Raw genomic sequence first — 22,967 nt, 5'->3', positions numbered from 1 at the left:
CATGTTATTAATAAAAATACAATGTGGAGCTGGTATAAGACAGAACTATGTTCTTGAAAACCTGATATCATTAGTTATTATTTCTTGTATAAGACTGGAACATTAAACAGACAATCTCAGCTACAAATACAATAATAAACACAATTAATAAGAAAATATGTAGGGTAGCTCAAAAACAGAAAACTGTATAAGAATCCAGAGATTATGCATATATGTTTTGGTTTGAAACAAAGGCCAAGTGCCTGGTGGGCAATATCTATAGTTGATCCATAAGTCACTTACAGGGAACCCACTGGGAGAGACTACTCAATTCAACTTGTATACTGCTCCATCAACTTGGACTTATGATTGATCTCTCTGCTCGTTCTTCCAAGAATTCTTCCCAGCTTCCGCAGATTGATCTCTCTGCTCATCCTTCGGTTTTGAGAAGAAAGGATCCCACTCATGAGCTCCAACCTCGCGCTGTCCTTCATCTAATAAGTCATACTTCCAACTGTTTTCCTCCACAAAGTTATCATATTCGGTTCGACCCTGGATAATGTTCTTCCTCAACTTAGTAACTTTATTGATCACTGCCTGTACTGCAACATCAAAAGCATCTTGAAGAGTCTCCAATTTAGAGCGAGGATCTGCATATATCAACCTTGGGATGAGATTTATGACTGCCTCTCTCATGATCTGTACTTGCTCAGGAGAGATTTGACTAAGCCTCTCCTCAATGCTAATGTTCCGTTTACGAATATCATCCTCTGGGATGAACACTGAATATGTAGTATAGTTTTTCGGAAGATGCCAAGTGTACTGTGTGTAAGCCGACCCAGGGTGGAAGAAGACAGGAATACAACCAGCCAACATCGAGTCAAAAGCAGATCGCCGTGTGTATGAATCTCCTTGAGGTTGTAAGCAGAACAGAGAGCTCTGGAACATCTGCATTATACTGCTCGGTGAATGACACTTGCTCTCCCCAAAATCACATTCCAACAACTTGCAGACATTCGACTTCCTGCACTGGTCAATAATCTGCCCCCTTATTGACTTCGGGTTACCGGGACGAGGTGCACCCGCAAAAGAGAACAGCCACTTTCTCTCCAATTTTCGCATCCGATCTTGCCATACAAAGACTTCCTCATCCTTGGCAGGGTGGAAGTATGTTGGATATGGAATGCAAAAATCATTTGCATTCCAGGGGCTTGATTCAACCACCAGCATCGACATATTCCTAGCAGCAGGTAAAAACAGAAGCTTATTACCCCAATCAGATTCCTCCTCACTCAATCTCCTGAAATCCCATGTAATCCTTCCAGCCACCAGGAAATGATCCTTGCCTCCCATTATACTCCACTCAGGCCTCTTCATCAGCCAATCAACCAAATCAAGGGAGGCAGCATCGCGCCTTGAGATATTATATCCCCAAAGATACCTTGCAATATCAAACCCGGCATAAAAGGGCACGAATATTGCGGCTGCAATGGATGAATCATTGGTCAAGCACTCATATTGCTTCATTCGATTATTGAATATGACATCCACCGCAAACTGATTCGTGGCATACCACCCGGTATTCTCGAACACCCCTTCCACATTCTCAAGTGGTGGACCAAGCCCTTCATTGCTAGTAAACTTACACATATTAGTCCAAAGACTCAAACTCTTACACTCCTTAAGCATATCCTCATTGAACCTCGGAGGAAGTTTATGCACATAAATGTACTTCCCCCGCACGGATCACTCTTGTTATCCACCGTTCTTAAAGCTCTCATAAAAGGGTAAGCCAACACCTTTCCACTAGCCGTATTCTTAACGGGTTTCACCACTGATGGTTTATCCTTCTCTTTACGGCCATAGGTCACCCGAGCAGCGGTGGATCCAACATTAGTGAGAGGAGAATCCAATTTGATTGGCGGTGATGGATCTAACTCTACTTTGATTGGTGGTGATGGAACTAAGTCTAATTTGATTGGTGGTGATTGAACTAAGTCCTGGACTGTGGTGCTCCCTCCTAGAACTACAAAATGGAAATACAAAAGAAAAATCCAGAAGAAAGCTGACAAAGAAGCTAAGAAACAGAGCCGGGTTTGTTGATTTTTAGGGGAACCTTTCTCCATTGCTTCGTTAGGAGCCAACGCCACAGGACGGCGTCTCATCAGAGTTCAATCACCAGCTGATCAACAGATCCCCCGAATATCGCAAAGAAAAAGAACACAAAAGCCAGCTTCATCGATTGAAAAAAATTTCCAAAACCCTAACCCTAAATCTCAATCCATCGGTTACAGTAAGACCTGAGCTTGGACCACAGATCCCAAAAGAGAAGCCTACAACTTTACACCTGAATAAACACTAAAATTCTATATAAAAAAAATAACAAAAGGGAAAAGGGAAATTAGATTTAGAGTTGATAGTGTAGAGGGAATTATCTGCAAGTATGAGGAGCTAGCGAAACTGAGAGATTGCCGTGATATGTTACGGATCTTTCGACTGAATTTCACCAACGAAAGTAACTGCAAATGTAGAAGAGAAAATTTTGAACAAAAACGGACTCAATGGTGATTTTCTTTTCTTAAAAATTAATTTGACCGCGTTATGGGGGTGAGAAATGGAGCGGAAAATTGAGATATGGGGATTATAAAGAGCGCGTAGAGGGTGCGCCGAGGCCCGAGGGGCTGTCTTGTTGTCGGTGCCGCTGGGATCTGGCCACGTGGGACCATCTGATGACGTGCTAAATTTTTTGGAATGATTTTAATTCCCGGCAAGTCAGATAACGGGGGGTTTTCTAGGAAAATATTACTACTATAAATTTAGGGTAAATTAAATGGTGTTTTTAATTAAAATTTTATTTTTTTAATCTAAAGTATTTTAGTTATTTTTCTTGAATAGAAACTTTTTTTTGATTAATTCTTAAAATCACACATTTTTATATTACATAGATAGAAAATGCATCCAGTAAATTTGATTTTTTAAAAACTTATTTAGCTTAATATATTTTACTTTACATGACACAGAAAGTTAATATCGTAGTATCGTTTTTTAATTAATTTTTATATCTATTAACTTTAGTTTGTGATTTATCGAGTCTTTTAATAATTTAATTCTATTTTAAGATTTATTTGTCAATACAATCAAGTTTAATTGCATTTATTTTTTATGTAAATTTTATTAAATTTTTAACTTTGAATTATAAATATTTATTGTAATTTTGAATATATTTAATTTTTAATAAAATTAATTATGTATATTTATATACATAATAGTAATGGTTAAAGAGATGGTGTAGAACCGAACCCTGAAATGGGCATGTGATGGGGCAACGCAGCATCAAGCAAGATCCTCGACATGGACTTGGCCACGTAGCAATATTCAAGAGGCTTCCAAACTTTATTATATTTTATATTAACATCTAATTATGCTTTTAATTATCTTTCGAAAATTTAAACTTTTACTTTCAAGAAATTCTTCTACTTTTACAGTGCCAAATGATTTATTATAATCGATACTACTGTTAATTGTTTCTGTATTTTAATATTTCAGATACATATATAACAATTAATGGTATTACATTTAAAAATATATCATTAATATTATAAAATCAATGACTAAATTCAATTTTATCAAATTAAACAAAGTCAAAATAGTTCTATAAAATAAAATAATTAAAAGTAGTCAATGTAGACAAGATTAGCCAGCATTCTCTCACTACCATTTTAGTGGGATGCACCTTGGCCGGCTCTTTTATTAATTCATAATCTAATTGTATTTTCTATTCATACATCCTATATGCACTTCACATTGCTATTTTTAATACGTAAGCATTAAATTTTAATGCATTTATTAAATTATTCTAATTATTGTACATGAACTAAATAAATTGTTAACATTATATAATTGTACACTCGAATTCATGACTTTTGAATTGTTTTCATAACAACAATAAATTCTTGAAGAATTTATAACAAGAAAATCATGTAGATTTTATATGCATACGTGACTTTTTTTACGATTAATATGTTAATTATTTAACTGTTTAAATTTATATCGATCCAGCATTCTTTCACGATAAATATGAGAAGAAAAAGAAGTGTTGATGTAAGATAGGAAATGAGGCAGGGAAGGTGGTGTTTGGTAGGTAGGAAAATAGTGTATCCCTTTGCCTTAATCGTGGGTGGGAAACTGTTTGTTTTAGATCAGTTGAATCTAGCATCCAACTGAGGAAACAGACTCTTTTGTGTTTAAATATTGAACACCATCCATGTTCCGACACGTGTCTTGTCTTTCACAATCTGTGGTGCTGAACTCCATGTGACCTATGAAACACGAAATAAATGAGCGATTGGGATGCTGCATCATCACCACACCGAGAAGCCCCTCTTCTCGAAATAAAGGAAATTTGGATGCATCCACAACTAGTAATTCCGATCAATCCCACTCAAATAATGCTTTCTTTTTAATGCGTAAAACAATTGTGAATTTGATAGATGGCTGTAGGTGTGAATTGGATTTTTAAGAGTGGATCAGAGGCGTTTTAGGGAAAAAGAGAGAAGAAAACACATTGTAAATTAAGGATAAGAATCTGGATTTACTTTTTCACCGACTGTAGAACCAAATTGTGGACCGCCCTTACGGTATTGGATAAGAAACTCGACCGGGTATCCCTTCAACTTATGTGGTAAAACACCCAAATCCATAAAAGTTAAAGCTGCAAAACCCACCACAAAAACAAGGGGTTAATGAGATGAACACATCTTGTCACAACAGTTAAAATTATACTAATAAATTTTTAGACATTATAGTCTGAAATTATTTCAACCGACCCATTATCGTATGCAAATGCTAGTATTTGATCCAGGTTGAAGATGTCAGGATTTGGTAGTGGAAATGGCACTTTCTTGAGTAATACCTCTCTAGGCATGGCAATTGCCTGAAACCATCATATGATGAGCTGTTAATCTATAATTCAATGTTAAACAGTAATGAGCAACAACAATGTATATGACCATAAGAACAGAAAGATGAGTATGAATCTAGAAGCACAATAACTAATTATGTTAATTAGAGTCACGATCAAGGAATAAATGGCACAACATGCCTTCCATTGATATTTTAAAGACATCTGTACTGCTAGCATAACAAACTCTTTTACCATGCATATAGTCAATCCTGACAATTAGACAATAGAATAAAAGGGTGCACTAACTTAGAACAGCTTGCTTGTATCACTTGTCCAAATACAAGGGTTAAAATATTACCTTCGCAATGGGTAAAGGTACATTTACATAGCGCGGTCATTCACGGATCATGTCATACATAAGCTCGGCCTGCAGTGTATTCTATGATCAGTTACACCAAGAAGCATTGTTCAATAAATCATCAAGAGGGAACGTAATTACCAGTTCATGCACGGTATAGATATCTGGTCCACCCAACTCATAGACTTTTCCCATGCTTGTTCCATCATCTTTCAAGGCCGCAACGATTGCAGAAGCAACATCATTAACATATACAGGCTGGATTCTGTAAAGAAACTATTGTTAGAAAAAGATGCACAAAGCTTCCAGAAGAAACAGACCCAACAAATTTCAATTAGAAGGATCAGGCTATAATCCAAAATTACTTGGTAGATCCATCACCAATAAGCGGAAGAAAGCTAAATTTCTTAGCAAAGTATGGATTCATAATCCGATCCTCAGTACCAATCATTACAGCAGGTCTCATGACAGTGGCCTGTAGAAGGAATAATATGATAAAAGTGGTGACGTTGAAACCATAAATAACATTAAAAAACGGAAGCCTAGGGACCTTTAATGAGCTAAGCAAACCTTTTCAACTCAGTTCAGCTTCAGCCCTTTTACTATTCTCACTTCCCTTCACTCAAATTAACCAGGAAAGAGATGCTTTTGTAATTTTATTATGCAATTAGGTTCTGCGCTATTCAGGTTATTGTTATGATTGCATTGCCTGAGTTATGCAATATTCTCACGATATCCTAGAGTTGAAATCAAATGTTTATTCCAAGTCCAAAACTAAGTTTGGATAATGTGAAATTCAACAACTTTGTGCAATAATAAATGCATGGCATTTCCAGGTCATTTCTTTGAGAAATTTCATATATAGCTATCAGGTAAGAAGCATGAAAAGTTCGGTATTACACATTAGTAAGAGTGAAAAATAACAATTTACTCCAATCAAAGCTTAAATAGAAAACAAATGAACTTGAAATCTACTCTTGCTAAGGATGACAGGAGAACTTGAAGTAAGCCATTGCAATAGCATTACGACAATATGGAAACAGTTTGCAAAATGAGCAATGTTGCAAATAATAGTTATAATCTAAAGGAAGACGAGTCAAGTCATCAACTCCATGTTTTCACCTCTATTATGACAATGAAAGTTTGAAACACACTTTTATCTCAAGTTCTCATATGTACAAGCAATAATACAAGAAGTTCATATAACTAAAACAAGATATTGTTGTCCAAATAAACAGCATACTGAAGCAACTAAAAAAACCACAATAAAGCCCAAACTCCAAAGCATCAAAAAGCATTTACCACATCATGTTAAGTAGGAACACAATAGCGAATAACTTAATTTGTGAAGCCCCAAAAGAGATGAAAGCAAGAGCAAAAATGGCAACAACAGAGAGACATAAACACTCCTATAAAACTGTGTCAAAATTAACTCTCATTTCACGAAAAGCTCTCTCTATTGAGAGGGGTGCAAGATCATAGGAATGGCTATCCATGCACTTAAGCTAAATAAAATATGCCATTTTTTTATCTCCTTCTGAACTAATTTTCTTTATATGCAAAAGTTTCTTTATCTCCCAATTTTTGCACATATAACACCATTTCGTAATTATTGATACACAAGCTCATTTTGCCTACATTCTAATAAAGTCGCTGCATCATCATTGCCATCTCAGGTTGTAGAAGCTAAAAATTAATTAACTCCGGAAGTTCTTTCAAAACAGCTTCTTCTCCAGCAACCTTAGCTCTTAGAAATCTTGATGAGGATGACAGAGCCCTAAGCAAGAAACTTGAATAAATCTCGTGATACCATGTTCTTTGGCAATCTGAAATCAGGGGAAAACTAACACATTAAGTGTTTAAAACTCCACAAAAATTACGCATTTACGCTTAGTTAAAAGTAGTTGAGAGCACAAGATGATGAGACATAAAGTCAAAATCCACAAATTATACACTGCTCCTCATGTTAAACACTTGATAAAGATGCATCACTAACAATTTGGTCATGAATTGTTGTAAATAACAAGAAATTCAGTTAAACAACTTGCTGTTTAGATCCAAATTTAAAGATATATACGATAAAGGATCAAGTAGCATGCATACCTAAACTCCCCTTTCCTCAAAGTCAAAGGTTGTACATACATTTTCTTCTACTCCAAACCCCACAAACCCACACCTTCGTCCAAAAAAGGACTGAGGATAACATTTAGCCCATATACAAGAATAGATCTAAAATCATGCTAATAACATTATCAATAGATTATGGGCGCTAATTTCAATGTGAATGAATTATGAAAGTTCCAACATACCACTGCCAGTTGTTCAGCCATGAAATGGTTTACTTCCTCAAAGCTATAGTTTCTTGTCTCATACTCTCTCCTTGTCAATATAAGCAATACCAATCATACAAATCCAATATTTAAATTTCTTTCGTTGGTAGAATCAGAAGAGAGGCATTGCATACCGATGAGATTGATAACAACATTAGCCTTTGCCATCACAGCCTTGATTGAATTTTCATCCCTTGGATCATATTTCATTGCCACTATCTGAGCACGAGAAATAGAAAGTGAACATAAATTTCAATAAATAGAAGGCAATTTCATATGGTACCTGTCCCAAATCTCCCATCAGTTTGAGATGACGAGGGTTATCCTCAGAACGTCGGAAAGGAACCAACACCTGAGATCCCATTTTAGCTAAAAAAATAAACAAAAATCAGTATACACACTGCAAATAAATATTCAATTGGGATTCAGAAGTAAAAACAAAACAAACACTCAGAAACGCACTTTTAAGGCGAAACATGAAATATTTGAGCAGCAAATAATGTACAATAATAACTAAAACATTAAGATTATATTACCAAGCTGTTGCACTAGATAACGAACAAGGAATCCAGTAGCTCCAAAAACAGTAGCTATAATGCCACCGCAAGAGAAGGCAAATCATTTCCGGCACTCCAACATAGATCATTCAACGAAAAAAAGTGAGAATGACCTGACGTAGGATCGGCCACCGGTGCCCTTGCGAATGAGGTGGCCTGTGCCCTTGTGGGAGGCCAGCGTAGATCCGTGTCGCGGATGATCACCTCCATAATCTAAAAAAACCGATAATAAAATGATTTAAAAAACAGAAAAAAAACCATCAATTCGATGGAAATGCTAAACAACAACCATTAAAATGGAAGAGGAAAAAAGATAAACCGAGAAATTAAAAAGAGGGAATGGAAATGATACAGTTATAGGAAAGAGGATAAATGGACTTGATAGAAGAGATGGAAGCTGTTGGCCTCAGATATTGCTGCCCTAAATGTCTCGTAATCGCTTGCATCTTTACTGGGTTAGCTTCTCAGTGAGAGAGAAGGTAAGTGGTTAGTGTTGTCAAGAGTTCAAGGATGGAGATTCAGATTTTGGGTCTAATTTAAGTTCCATGTTGAATTTAATTTGAGCTTCGACTTCATCGTTTTTGGAAGACTGGATATATTGGGCCATGATTTAGGCCTTTACCCTCAAACATATTTTGGCTAATCAAATTTAATTCATTTTTTTATAAAAAATAATCGAAATGATTGTTTAATCATTTATAAAAATATTTAATCGAATAGAATAATTTCGAATAATTCAGCTGATTTATTTATTTATTTTCTATCCAAAGAATTTCGTTACATACAAACATCATTATGATGATAGTGTGCACTAAATTGGAACAAAAATTTGTCAAGCATATGTGTATTGTCGAGAAAAACATTCTATATATATTTAATATTTTCAATTATTAATTTCAATTAAGAGGTTGAATTTATCAATTAATCATTTTTAATCAAATTAATTGATAATAAAAATTTATAAAATCATTTAATAGTTTCGATACTCCTTATATACAGAGCAACAAACCGAAAAGGAACGCTTACACCATTGCAGTTTCTTCTAAAAACTTGCAAAATTGTCATAGGAGGCAGGGGCGAACCTATGACAAAAATTCAGGGGTTGCACAAAAAAATTCTTATAAATTTTTTTAGGGGTTGCACAATATTAAAGGTGACACTTGTATTAATTAAAAAAAATTAGAAAAAATTAACACTAAGTAGACAATTTTGTTGTATAAAATTTTTTTTCTATAAGAATTTATCTGAAATATAAGGATTCTACCTAAAAATCACAATATATATAAAAATACTAAAATAATATCATTTGATCAATGTTCCTCACAATTTGAGGGGTTGCCCGGGCTACCCCTGGCAACCCCTGGGTCCGCCCCTGATAGGAGGCATGTTTGAATGCATTCACTTGGACGTGTATGTGTGTGTGTATACATACATGTATAACAGAAGCTGCAATTAAAGAGAAGATGCAAAATTTATATTCTTCAGTCTACAACTCAACTTTTTCCCAGTAGAAAGAGTGGGTTCTAACTACTTCAACTCTAAAAGATTGTCCCAACTACATCTCAACTTATTCTCTAAGCTACTATTTTATTGCACATCTTGAACAAATATGAACCCACCGTTGTTTTTTATTTTCTCCCATGTATTATTATCAGACTCTACCCATCGAGCTTATTTTCGGTTACAAGGTATGTCAGGTTGCTAACCCTGCATGAATTTTCCGAACCCACTTGAGGGGATGAATTTACTTGAAAATTACCTTGGAGTTGAAATTACTTGAGATTTTGGTTTAAATGGCTTGGTCTGCACATTGCTATTTGTCGTTGTGTTAGCCGAGTGCTGCAATAAAGAAGCAGTGGCACAGGTTCACTCTTGGACGGTCCGATGCCCGACTGGAAGAAGAATTTTGGGCTTGCAATCTGTTTCAAAAATCTGGTATGCCACTTGATCTAGAGGAATACTCGGTTACTAACTTCAGAAACATTGATGATGTATCTCCCAAGAGATGTGCCGGAGTATCAAACTCTGCAACTCGAACTGCAAATAAGTTCCCGATTTATTTGGAAAACGTCGAGACTTTCAGTGAAAATAATACTGAAGCATCATGAACATAAAAATGAAAACTTAAAAGACAGTTGTACATACCATCACTCAACATCAAAACAAGATCACTGCGGTTATGGTCGGAATACGATGTGCAAACGGTGCAGTTCATGAACTCTGTTCTGATGATCTTCTGTATGAGGTTGTTGGTGGCAGTATCAACTGATGCTGTTGCTTCATCGAGCACGAGTATTCTTGCCTGTTTGTGCAAAGCCCTGCCAAGGGAAACAAGTTGCCGCTGTTTCAACTCCACATGCAGGAATCTAAAAGTAAAGGCTTAAATACAGACACCTGCGAGTTTACAAATCATGGTCGTAGTATAATCTGAAAAAAAGGAAGTAGATTTCACAGAGCCAAAAGGAAAACTTAACAACTTTAAGCATATATAGTCAGGTGGAAATATATATAAAAAAAAGTACTTATAACAATTCAGGATCCGCCCAGCTGGAGTTGAATCGAAAAAAGACATCGGGGCTCGAAACACGCTTCTAAGCATATTGATAAACAATTTTTGCGCAGCTGCTAGACCAAATGTGGCTACCAGAATAGCCCTCATAAATATAAACCAAGAGCTCCCAAAAGCAAGGGCCATATAAACAACGAGGAGGATCATAGGACTGACTTTAGATTGGTCTCCATCAGTCTGGGGGTTTGCCCATGACATCCACCAATTACTAACAATTTGAAGGAACTGGAATAATGTTTGTGCAAGAACAATAAGTGGTAACAAAAGGCCTTTATATGCAGCCGTCATATATGACAAGTACACCTTCATGCTGACTCTTCCTTTTACCCTTTCCTCTTCTTGAACAAGCTGATTTTTTTCTCCTCTTTGCTTTCCTTTTCTCTTTAATTGCCTTTGTGTCTGAAGCTGATGCACCATCTTGCGCTTCCTTTGCCAAATTGTCAATATTATTTCCAGCGAAATCACATTTTTTAGTTAATAAAATTTTCCCATCAAGCTGCAAATTTTCATCCGAGTCTTGTGATGAGTGAGTTGGAATATCCATGGCTTCAATTGCTTCATGGTGAGCTGAGACCAGACTTTCGAAATCAGTGCCTGCTTGTAGAAGTTCATCATATTTTCCTGCCTGTATGATTCGACCTTCCTTAAGAACCTGCACATATGATTGATGACATTGGAGAATAGATATTCAGCAAAATGTATGAAAAACCAATCTCATCATATCACCCACCTATAGCAAAAATATGTATATTATATATATTACAACTCTTAAACTGGAACCCGGAAAATATGACACTGAGCACTTGTACTGCACAATTAATCCAAGAAAATTCATTATTATATTAAAAAATGTCAAAAAGGCAGAGAGTTATATGCGGAAATAACACCTCATCTCCACCACCTTTACATTTTTATCTCCTTGTAAAGGTACAATTTGTCTCCCATGCTAATTTTTAGACCCTGCTACCATCTTTCACGTTCAGATGCCAAAAGTAAAACTGATATGTCACTATTTATCTGGTCCATAGTCATGCAGTAAGAGGCACCATTTTGACTAATATTCCATGTCAGTATTGACTTTGTTATAGTATTGAGGGCAGTGTATTGTTATCTCCTATGGTGTTGCTTGTTGCATGTCATTACTGTAATTCACTAATTAGATCATTTTAATCTCAGCTACTTTAGATTAGTCGATCACATTCAAAAACCACCAATACTGGACATGATATTGGATAAAGAGTGGGAATATTGCATTGGGATGGAGGGGGACCATAGCCTTGAACAAGGATTAGTTTGGAAAAATAATATATCTTTTTCCTCGAACGAAAAGAAAAGGCAATGCAGGTTCAAAGCCATGGATTCAACCACCTCATTAGAAAGAGTGTACTTGAAGCATGCATCATTGCATGTAGTACTGCTAGCAGAATATATATGTATATTTATAGAAACCATTCCATACCAGTATCAAATCTGCAGTAGGTAGAAATTCAACTTGACGAGTCACAAAAACAACAGTCTTACTTGCCAGTGCTGTCATTATGTATTCCTGCAGTTTCAAAAAATGAATTGCTCAGCCAAATTCTATTGATACGAACATCAATACCTGCAGTATATTTGACCGAGTTAAACCTTGAACAGTTCCTAGCTAGTGTGTGCATCAACGGCACTGAAAGGGTCATCAAGTAAATAAATATCTGCATCTTGATAAAGAGCACTGCAAGCTGCACACGTTGTTTCTGCCCACCACTCAGATTTATATTATGGTCTGATCTCCATGTGAAAAGAGTTCAAAATCCTTCTTCAAGGAACAAGCATTGATAACACTCTTGTATCTTGCTTTATCCATTGGACTACCAAAAAGAACGTTCTCTTCAATATTTCCAGACTGTATCCAAGTCAACTGAGAGGTATAGGCAGCTGTACCACACACTCAAACCTGTTCAAACATCCAAGTAAAATGATAATAACAATTCAAAAAGCTTTTCCATTAATGGGGAAAAGATAATAGAACTAACAAAGAACCAAATTTGGGGTAGAAATTGTTTAAATGTTCTATGAGCTAGTCGTTCTTCCCCAGAGATCGTAGATATCTCCCCTAGGATGCAAGACAAAAAGCTTGATTTCCCGGAGCCAACCGTGCCACAAACTGCCACACGCATCCCACTTTCTACTTTCAATTGTATTCCATATAAGGTCGGCCTTGAAGAAGAAGGGTCCCAAAAAAACTCACCATCCTTAACCTCTATGGCCACCTTTGACATGCCTCGGGGCAGAACAATGGTGACATCTTCCTGCAGGAATCCAGAAATTCGATCTTTATCTGCACCATCATAGACACCAGGTCAGGAAAATTCCTGAGTGGTTCTTGTAATTTCAAAATCCTCATGTTCCTTAGACACTCAGAAGTCTTCCTCATTCTTTCATCTTTGGCAGCCATTAAGTTGTCTTGATAATCTTCTTGGACCTTTGCTAAAGGAACAGTAGCAGCAATGGATATAATGATTGCAATCAATGTGGCAATGGAAGCAATTCCAACATTTTTATATCATATCACAAGAGCAAGAATTATTTGCAGTGGAAGCATCCAAATATCATTGAGATACCAAGAATAATCTCCCACTCTTTGAACATCAACTGCCATGTAATTAACAATTTCTCCACTGGTATGATTTTGTTTAGCTAAGCTCGAGTGCTTTATCCCTTTGCGATACACCATTGCTGTTAGAGCTGATCTCACATGCATACCCAAAATGTCTACCCCGAGATACCACTGCCGGGTTGTCAACGTCTCCACGAGCTTCGATACAAAAAAGATCCCGGCGAGAACATAACCTTCATGAGGGAAATCTCCCTTCCTCCCAAGTAATCAACAAAGTAGCTAATCATGTATGGGCCCACATAGGACACTAGAGCGTTCAACAGAGCAAATACAGCATTACAGGCTGCTTCCTTCCAGAATGACTTCCCAAGTGCCCAAGCCAAAGAAGGTTGCTCCGACTGGTTTTCAGCCTTCAATTTTCCCAATTAAAATTCAAAACCCCATAGTTACTCTTGGCTCGATCTTTTTGTGCAAGAAGAGGAATGTCCTTGAGCTCAAGCGATCGTTTCACACCGAGTGAAAGAAGTGGATTTAGCCAAGAAAGTGTGACCAAGCTAAAGAGCCCAGCATCACTGTAAGGAGTGACTTTAAGACACCCTGCCTCTTCTTCAAGAAGTAATGGTTCCTGAAGGTCAGTTTCTACAAACTTCTATACCAGTCTCACCTCTAATTGCAACAAAACAAAGAAATGCAAGTGCTGGGGTTACGGTAAAATTGGCCACTACATGAGAAGAAAAGTAGTTTGAACCATCTACTAAGAGCGATTTACCATCAACATACAAGGTGCACAAGAAAATCAAAGTAGAAACAAACCACCATACCCTTAGCAACAATGGGAATCTCTCATACACCTTAAATTTACAATGGAGAGCTGAGAAACTTAATACAAACCAAGCTAAACATTGAGCAGCAGGCAAGGCAAGTGCAAACCAATCCACAACTTTCCCATCAACAGCTTTTCTTATTAAACCGAATCCATCAAATCCTAGCACCACAACTTGCACGAGAAGCACATAGAAACAACAAAACACAGACAATTTAAACCCAACACGTACTATAACCTGCTGACGTTCTCCATCAACAGTAATGCTTCCCCTAATTGGGCTAGAAATTGGAACAGAATCGTCCTTATGTAAACAAATTCTACCAGCACAAGCAGATATTTACCTTGCTGATATTATGAAAAGAAACACCAGGACAAGTGCTAAATTGATGGAAATGGAGGATAGTTCCAAAATGGGCAAACCTTGAGTTTCCCTCACAAGGGAGAAATGTGGAGGTTCTTTAACTGAAATGCTATTGAGTAATAGAGTGAAGAAGCCTATCGAGTAATTTAAGCCCATTGTTAAAATTCTGAATTGTAGTAAAAAATTAACTATACAAAGTTCCAGTAGGAAATCCCAGAATAAGATCAACGAAAAAGAAAAAACCTTCATGGAACAATAAGGTGATTGAAAGAAATAGTGACCTTAGAATTGGAACAAAAAACGAGCGAAACATTCTTAGTTGTTGGTTAGAAATGAAACGGACAAAGAGAGGATATATAGGGAGGAAAATTCCGTGGAAAATGGAGACAAATGTGGGATCCTTTTTTTTTTTTTTTTTTTTTGTGTGTGTGTGGACATTGTATCGATAATGTTATGTGATAAAATCCTCCAGTCTTGAAGCAAAAGATAAAAGTCTGGCAATGGCATGCATTTCGTTTCAGGATATTCCATTGATAAACATTAGCTTGTAACTAGAAAGACAATGCTGCAGAACCCATCACCCAAATTATTCCAGAAATCCATTGGTTTTTCCATTCTTTGTATCAAACACAATGACAAAAGACATAATTTTCCTTCCTATAAAACAGTGAAAATTTGACAGTAGCAGAATTACAGGTATAAAAAAGAAGAGTATTACAGCTTAAATTTCCTAACCAAATTATATGGTACATCAATACAGCAGGGTTGAATTATAAAAATATGGCAGCATCAACATCATGCCTTCAGTTCAAGTATGGCAGCATCAACATCATGCCTTCAGTTCAAGGACACATCAACTTTAATGGAGGAATCAGTTAAGATAACGTCTTTTGAGTTTTCAGCTTTTGGGTGATTATGAGAATTGAACTTTATTCTCACGTGCAATGGTTTTATGAAAATGAGATCTCTCAAATCTCTGTTAGATTTTAACAAGAACTTGGTGCAAGAATCGTCACTGAACCTTTCATTTCCCTTGGGGTTCAAAATATTTGCTATCCTTGCTGCAAATTTCTCCTGATTGTTGTCATCTTCTACAACATGATTTCTTCTAAGTTTTATATACAGTGCTGCATAAATTATAACCTGTATGGTGAAAGTTAAAAACTGAAATCAGTCACTTTGTACCTAGGCTGAAGAACATAAAAGTTGGTACATGTGGCACCAATCACTGAGGGGAGAGAGCGAGAGAGATGGAGAGAAAATATACCTCACTTGTTCCAGGGCTTGTATTAACTATACAATCAATGTGAATTCTCTTATCTTGAGAATTTGTATCCATAGTAGAATTGTCATCTTCGATTACCAGTTCTGATTCAAAGGCAAGATTGTCCAGTTCATCATACCATTGTTGTGCAACACCTACCTGTATAAACCCAATAACTGAATTAAGCTCCTTATCACACAACTAACCAAAGGGAATCACAGGAATGAAAGGTGAAAACCTTCTCCGAGGATCCTGCCACTCTCTCCCCCACTGATAACTCAGTAGCAGCACCCCTTGCTTGGAACCATATGCAACTTTCATGCAAAGGTTCCACAAGTTCAGTGTCATTGGGGATGTCTATGCTTAACCGAATGTCAACCTTACCTGTTAGATAACGTTTTTTGGGCAAAGAAAAAAGAATCAAACAATGGCATGTGATGTAGGTATACATCTAAGCACCTTTGAAAGAATGGAGGTCATAGCAGCTAAACATTATTTGTACAACGGAATGCAAAGAACAAAACACTAACTGTAGCCAGTAATCTACCTGGCAACAAACTGAATTGCTGAATATGATCAGTTTGTCCAACAGAAAGTCCCGCAGCACTGTAAATCAATGAAGAAAAGATAAAAAAAATCAGTGGAATTAGAAAGAAAAACTCACTTAAATTACCACAAAGAAGAACAATATTGTCATTATGCAGGGTTTGCAAGACATTAATGACTTGGCATGAATCCATCTATGTAGAGGAAAAAAGCACCAAAAGAATTGAAAAAGGGAAAGGGGTTGAGAGAAAAACAAAGGAATTCAGGGAGAACATATCTAGTAAGACAAAAATACTCACAGAGCATAAAATCTTTCCAGAGGGAAGGACAACCAGTAAGGTAGACCGAGCATCCCGAGATTAGAAAACTGGAAATTTGAACTGATTCCAGATTCTCTATTTAGTTTTAGAACTCCTTGACCCACTTGAAATATACATTAAGAAATGAGTAATCCTTGAAAGTTTCACTATGCATCCGTTTAAAGAGGCAAAACATAAAACAGAAACAAAAATTGAGTACCAGTGTCAGACATGATTATGTGATTTTCAAAAGCTGTAACACATGATATAAGACCAACATATGGGATCTTCTTTCGTGATAAGTTGACATCACTTTGTTGTTGCAACAGAAAATCTGGCATCGTTTTCAGGAGGGATACTTTCTCTGAGATAAAGTGTCTGCAGAACTCCAAAGTATTTGGAAGTCCTTCATAGAGAAATGATATAAGAAATATTAGACGGACTCAGCAGATTAAAATACAAACAATGAACATATAGAAAAATAACTTTGAACCTTTGACAACTTCTTTAATCGCTCCTGATGCAAAATCCATAACCCATAAATTCTCAAAGCTGCAAACACCATTAAGTAGAATCATAAGCATCACTTATGTGGTCTAATGATTGAAGACATTGGCAACAACAATAAAAACATGGATTTTTGGAGCACTGTTAGCATTGCTATCTTGGCACAAGAAGATAGATAATTTTCATTACCTTGAAGTTAAAAACAACAAATAAGCAACCAACAAAATTTAAAAAATGAATAAACAAATAAAAAGAAAAGGTTGTAAAGAATAGGTTTAACAACCATGGAGCTTTAAGGAGTGTAAAAAGAATTATACGAAAAAAAGTGTCTAAAGTGTTGATGAGAGAAGTACAATAAGAAGATTTACCTTCGACTGGCAATTAAAAAATTATTATCCACCGACTTTATCAGATGCCAAGGATACATTAGGGCCCGAGAATCATGCTCTTCAAATTTCACATCAGCATCACTGGCAAAACCTAGCTTGGTCCTGATCCAGGTCCACAAACTAGTGCTTCTCTTGTTGCTAGATGTTGGATAAACTGTTTCCAAAACCCTCCTTTCCAAATCAGCTCTCCTGATGGCATGATTCTTAACAGATGGGACCAAACCAATAATATTAATTAAAACCTAATTAAAATTCCACTGGCGTATCACAATACATTATATACATCAGACCAGAAAAAAGAAGGCAAGTAAAAATATTCTGAGTGACTTATAGGATATAATTGCAAAGAATTCATCTCAATTTTTCATTTTATAAAGGAAGCCTAATGTAGAGATCCTAAGATGCACATTATATACATCAAGAAAATTGTCAGAAGCATTAAATTTACATTTTGTTTCTTGCCAAAATCATAACCAATCTTGTAGCACAAAGATTTTTAAACCCTGAGACCTTACTTAGTGCCTTAAATATAAGTCAAAATATGAAATCATGTAAAGACCCTAAAACTATACCTCATAATCTACAATATAAAGGCAATCTTCACTATCATGATAAAAGGAAGCAGCAGGGCGAAGCAGTTTTGCAGACTCGAATTCACCATCCTCAAAACCTGGGCAAGAACCAATCTGACATATAAAAAAGTTAAGTTGAAATCTAAACTGTTTTATCCCTTATTTCAGCTTATATATAAAGGGAAATACCAAACAAACAATAACAAGGATATAAAAGCAATCTATGAACCCAAAATTTTACATCCCTAGGCAGAAATTATTACTAGCACAAAACTTATGTGGCATCCATTGAAAACTATTCAACCGTTATAAAAGATCTAGCAATATGCCAAAATGATGTCGTCCTGACCTATTTCAGATCATCTAAGTAGCCAAAAAGGAAGAAATAGTCATTTTGATTTGTTTTCTTTCAAAAGAAAACTTTTTCGTTTTTGCATTTTGCTAAATTAATTAGTTTGGGAAGTACCTAATTTTCCTTATTTATATTTCTACTTGTTGCAGTATATACTAAATTTATCAATCAAAATACTGCATAGTTAAGAATAATCACCAGCCAAAGATAATTCTTAAAACAATCTATGCAATGTATGAGTTTATGTGCTTACACGGTCTAAAATCTTCCCATTGCCATCAAATATAATTATCCGATGATGATTGCTATCAGAAAGGAACAGACGCTTCCTACTTTCATCTGCTGAGATACATGCTGTTTAAGAAAAAATGAGTGCTTTAAGAATATTGCATTTTTCATTTGACCGTCTTACATATTTGCTAAAGCTTATGTACTATCAGGAGAAATAGTGCCATAAGAGACGTATACCAGGAAAGTAAAGAAGTAAATTTCGCAAAGCAATGCAAAACTGGGGTTCCTTAATGATCTCAGCTTCTTTTGACCACGAACTTTGCAAATTATGAACTGCGGTATTCTTAACTTGGCATTGCAGACTTAACTCCTCAAAAGCTACAAAAGGAAGTAGAACCAGAAGACAAGAAAGTTAGATATAAGTGTACAAGCATGCATGGAGAATTGTGTACCCATATGTGTACATGTGAATGCCGGGAAAGTGCATAACCACAGGTAGAAATATAAACCACAAACCATATTCATAACAAGATAATTCCTTTGAGAAGAGATCCAACTCAAAGAGATGGAGAAGGTTGTAGCCATAAAGAAGAAATGTATTGATATGGTAATAACCATGTTGAAAGGAAGAGCATGTCAAAATGTAGGAGCTTAGGGAATACAAACTACTATATAGGAGGAAGGAAAAAGGGGATAGAGAAGAATTTAGGACAATGCTTTTATAGGTCAACCATTTCATTTTCGGACTTTATAAATTATTCATCAAATGATTGTTTTAGCATGCAAATGAAGAAGCTCAAAGATCAAATGAAGAAGCCTACAATCATAAGTTAACCCTTAAATGATTGTTTTTGAATGTGCAAATTAAGAAGCTCAAAGTTCACCAATCATACTAAGTATTTTGGAGTCTAAAGGCCATAAAATTTGTACGAGAAAATAAATTTTTTGTTTGTTAAAAAACGTAATAGAAAGAAAGCGCAACAATCAATTCATTCCTTATGAAAGATTCTTAATGTAAAAACAACACCATCAAAGTGAATAAATTAGTTGTTACACATAAGTAAGAAATATACCTTTGTTAAGCATTGCTATATCCAGGTCTTTCTCAGGGAAAATTAGAGGATTCTTAAAATCTTTAGACAAAATGAAGCAAGCCTCGTCCGTCAACTAAGTACATAAAGAGAAAAAAGGAAAAAAATAATCAATCTACATGAAAAATGTATAATGTCAAGAAATATAATAGAACAGATCCTTGAGAAGAAATTAGTCAATCATAGTAAACAAATTCTAATTTGTAAACCATGTTAAAAATCACAGAGACAATACATGGCCATGTGATACAGCTTTAAAAATTCATGACATAGCTTTGGAGAAATTCATCACAAAAATCTATGCTTAAACTCTGTCCTAGTTCCAAGTTGCTCTGAGTTGTCAATGCTTTGACACCTTTCTCTTTTTCCCTATATTTCAATTGCTTTTTAATAAAATAATCATTTTTATACTAAAGTATAAATACATAAAAGGAGTTGGTAGAAAATGGTATTCTATAAGATAAGATTGATCTATGTTGAATGCCAATAGAATAAAGAAGAACATCTCATTGGATCCTTCTAAGAAGCTGAGGGAATCATACTTGATGACATAACTTAATTGTGAGAGTATGTTTTGAGTAAAATGCAATTCTCACTAGTTTATGGCAAAAATTTCATTCGTGGGTATGTATGGCTTTGCAGCCATGTAGCCTTACATAGTTCCATTTCAAAATTGTACCTTAGAAAAATTTTTGTTTGTCAACAAAACAGGAAAAGTAATGTATTCTTCCATTATCAATTGAATAAATTGACTTTGATCACCGGTAGAGCAAACTGAAATGCGGTCTTGGAAACCAATAACCTCTATTGAAGGGAACCTATAACAGTAAAACATTAACCTTTTTCCTCAAACGGAAAAAACATAGTATTTAACTAAGAGAAACAAATATCTACTATCTCTCTACCTCTGCTGAAGCAACTTCACTTTTTCAAGTATAACACCTGAATGGCGTCCTAATATCTCTGAATTCTCAAATAACCTTCCAGCAACAACTAAAATCGTACCACCCTTCTTTAAAAATTCTTTGTTTCCATCATCTTTATTCAACCAGAAATGATTAGGACCTTAATAGAAGACATTATATTGGTTAATTAACATCTTTTCAAAGTACCAGAAAAAAAGTAATAGATTCAAATACCTTGGAGCTGATCAAAAGCAGATTTCATGAAAGCCAATATATGGGTTTCAGAAATAGAGAAACGAGACTGTTGTGAGATTGTTGAGTGCCTGAAAGAGACTGTACTTGGTAAATTAGGAGAGTAAAACTCACTCAAATGTTGTAACTTACATTACAACAAGAACATAAATTATGAACTTTTAAATTTTAATATTTTTCTATAGGGGTTACCTGAAAATCTCTTAGAAAATCTAGCGTTAATTTTATTGCAATGCTGAAACAAATGATTCGATGAAAACTACTGAGTTGAGTGATGGTCTATAAGATCGATAATGATAACCTGAATTTGTGAGAGAAAAATAAAGTTAATCAACACATAATTGATTAGAAAAAAAAATGATTTCAGGAAGGACAAACTATAAAAAAACTGATGAAAATTGGGACAAAAAACTTGAAAATTTTCTGATATTGCGATGTATCGAAGACATATTTTAAAGAAAATTTTGCAGGAAAATAAAATGGAATTTTGGAATTAAACGAGTTGAAGACGACTACTGCAAATAAATATTCAAGTGGGATTCAGAAGTAAAAACAAAACAAGCACTCAGAAACGCACATTTTAAGGCGAAACATGAAATATTTGAGCAGCAAATAATGTACAATAATAACTAAAACATTAAGATTATATTACCAAGCTGTTGCACAAGATAACGACCAAGGAATCCAGTAGATCCAAAAAAGTAGCTATAATGCCACTGCAAGAGAAGGCGAAATCATTTCCGGCACTCCCACATAGAACATTCAACGAAAAAAAAAGTTAAAATCCCGAGAATGACCTGATGGAGGATCGGCCACCGGTGCCCTTGCGAATGAGGTGACCCGTGCCCTTGTGGAAGGCCAGCGTAGATCCGTATCGCGGATGATCACCTCCATAATCTTAAAAAAACCGATAATAAAATGATTTAAAAAACAGAAAAAAAACCATCAATTCGATGGAAATGCTAAACAACAACCACTAAAATGGAAGAGGAAAAAAGATAAACCGAGAAATTAAAAAAGAGGGAATGGAAATGATACAGTGATAGGAAAGAGGATAAATGGACTTGATAGAAGAGATGGAAGCTGTTGGCCTCAGATATTGCTGCCCTAAACGTCTCGTAATTGCTTGCATCTTTACTGGGTTAGCTTCTAAGGGAGAGAGAAGGTAAGTGGTTAGTGTTGTTAAGAGTTCAAGGATGGAGATTCCGATTTCGGGTCTAATTTAAGTTCCACGCTGAATTTAAATTGAGCTTCGACTTCATCGTCTTCGGAAGACTGGATATATTGGGCCATGTTTTAGGACTTTAACCTTAAACATATTTCCGCTAATCAAATTTAATTCAACTTTTTATAAAACAAACTAATCGAAATGATTGTTTAATCATTTATAAAAAATATTTAATTGAATAGAATTATTTCAAATAATTTAGTTGATTTATTTATTTTCCATCTAAAGTGTAGATACTCATTTTTGTCCGGATCTTAAAAAATATTATTAATTATTATTATTATTATTATAATATTAATAAATGTTATTTACATTTTACATGCCCTCAACCCAGGCAGCCCAACAACAATTGAACCAACCCAACCCACTATAAGAGAATCCAGCAGCCCAATATAAAACCAGCCGACCTGAACCGGCCCAGCACCAGACCCAGACTCGTAGGGTTCTCATTTTTAGCTATCAGTCGCCCATGATCTCCACCGTTGGATCTGGACCCATCCAATGAACCAGATCGCTCAAGTATTAGGGTTTTAACCCTAAAGGCTATCCAACCGCCGCCGCCGATTGATCTGGACCGTTCGATCACGTGTATGATCGATGTGCCCGCCATTTTACTTCTTTTTCGCGTGAGCTGTTGCCGACCACCGCTGACGCCGCCACTTCACCTACAGTGACAAGATATACATGTCAACAGTAAAAATTAGCAGAAAGATCAGAACAAATAAAAAGAAATCCCGAAGAAATTGGGACTGTCAATCTAGGGCACTCATACCCTATGCTTCGGGAACCAAAGCCATCATCAATCCATCATACCAGCAGATTAAAAGGAAGAAAGATATCAAGGAAAAA

The 22,967-nt window shown here is 35.7% G+C and overlaps 4 protein-coding genes and 1 pseudogene across 4 annotated transcripts; all 5 read right to left on the bottom strand.

Annotated features, from left to right (window-relative positions):
* Positions 1 to 215: 215 nt before the first annotated feature.
* Positions 216 to 2,532, bottom strand: LOC120143564 (xyloglucan galactosyltransferase MUR3-like). The gene is given in 3 exon segments (XM_039157872.1): positions 216 to 1,712; positions 1,715 to 1,886; positions 1,947 to 2,532. Coding segments are annotated over 3 exon segments (1,740 nt in total). The 5' UTR covers positions 2,145 to 2,532; the 3' UTR covers positions 216 to 342.
* Positions 2,533 to 4,771: 2,239 nt separating this feature from the next.
* On the bottom strand, positions 4,772 to 8,337 carry LOC120143604 (NADH dehydrogenase [ubiquinone] 1 alpha subcomplex subunit 9, mitochondrial-like). Its single transcript, XM_039157897.1, has 8 exons — positions 8,241 to 8,337; positions 8,107 to 8,160; positions 7,854 to 7,939; positions 7,705 to 7,789; positions 6,963 to 7,066; positions 5,606 to 5,715; positions 5,382 to 5,505; positions 4,772 to 4,912 (listed from the first exon to the last, which is right to left on the bottom strand). Exons 1-8 carry the CDS (start codon positions 8,335 to 8,337, stop codon positions 4,772 to 4,774), a joined length of 801 nt encoding a protein of 266 aa, XP_039013828.1.
* Positions 8,338 to 9,997: 1,660 nt separating this feature from the next.
* On the bottom strand, positions 9,998 to 14,638 carry LOC120143603 (annotated as a pseudogene).
* A 538-nt stretch (positions 14,639 to 15,176) lies between these two features.
* On the bottom strand, positions 15,177 to 20,964 carry LOC120143553. The gene is made up of 15 exons (XM_039157855.1): positions 20,873 to 20,964; positions 20,639 to 20,798; positions 20,413 to 20,551; positions 19,716 to 19,809; positions 18,880 to 19,020; positions 18,665 to 18,765; positions 18,060 to 18,173; positions 17,467 to 17,690; positions 17,085 to 17,143; positions 16,812 to 16,997; positions 16,592 to 16,715; positions 16,294 to 16,352; positions 15,985 to 16,130; positions 15,750 to 15,905; positions 15,177 to 15,625 (listed from the first exon to the last, which is right to left on the bottom strand). Exons 1-15 carry the CDS (start codon positions 20,898 to 20,900, stop codon positions 15,320 to 15,322), a joined length of 2,037 nt encoding a protein of 678 aa, XP_039013786.1. The 5' UTR covers positions 20,901 to 20,964; the 3' UTR covers positions 15,177 to 15,319.
* Positions 20,965 to 21,106: 142 nt separating this feature from the next.
* LOC120143554 (NADH dehydrogenase [ubiquinone] 1 alpha subcomplex subunit 9, mitochondrial-like) lies at positions 21,107 to 22,148 on the bottom strand. Its single transcript, XM_039157857.1, has 4 exons — positions 21,929 to 22,148; positions 21,688 to 21,787; positions 21,543 to 21,606; positions 21,107 to 21,191 (listed from the first exon to the last, which is right to left on the bottom strand). The coding sequence occupies exons 1-4, from the start codon at positions 22,020 to 22,022 to the stop codon at positions 21,150 to 21,152; spliced, it is 300 nt and encodes a 99-aa protein (XP_039013788.1). The 5' UTR covers positions 22,023 to 22,148; the 3' UTR covers positions 21,107 to 21,149.
* Between the last annotated feature and the right edge of the window lie 819 nt (positions 22,149 to 22,967).

The sequence above is a fragment of the Hibiscus syriacus genome, unplaced genomic scaffold (assembly GCF_006381635.1).
Source record: "Hibiscus syriacus cultivar Baekdansim isolate YM2019G1 unplaced genomic scaffold, ASM638163v2 tig00110858_pilon, whole genome shotgun sequence".
In the NCBI taxonomy this organism is placed as follows: Eukaryota; Viridiplantae; Streptophyta; class Magnoliopsida; order Malvales; family Malvaceae; genus Hibiscus; species Hibiscus syriacus.
Note: the sequence above shows the minus strand (reverse complement) of the source record. Positions and strands in the feature narration are given on the sequence as shown.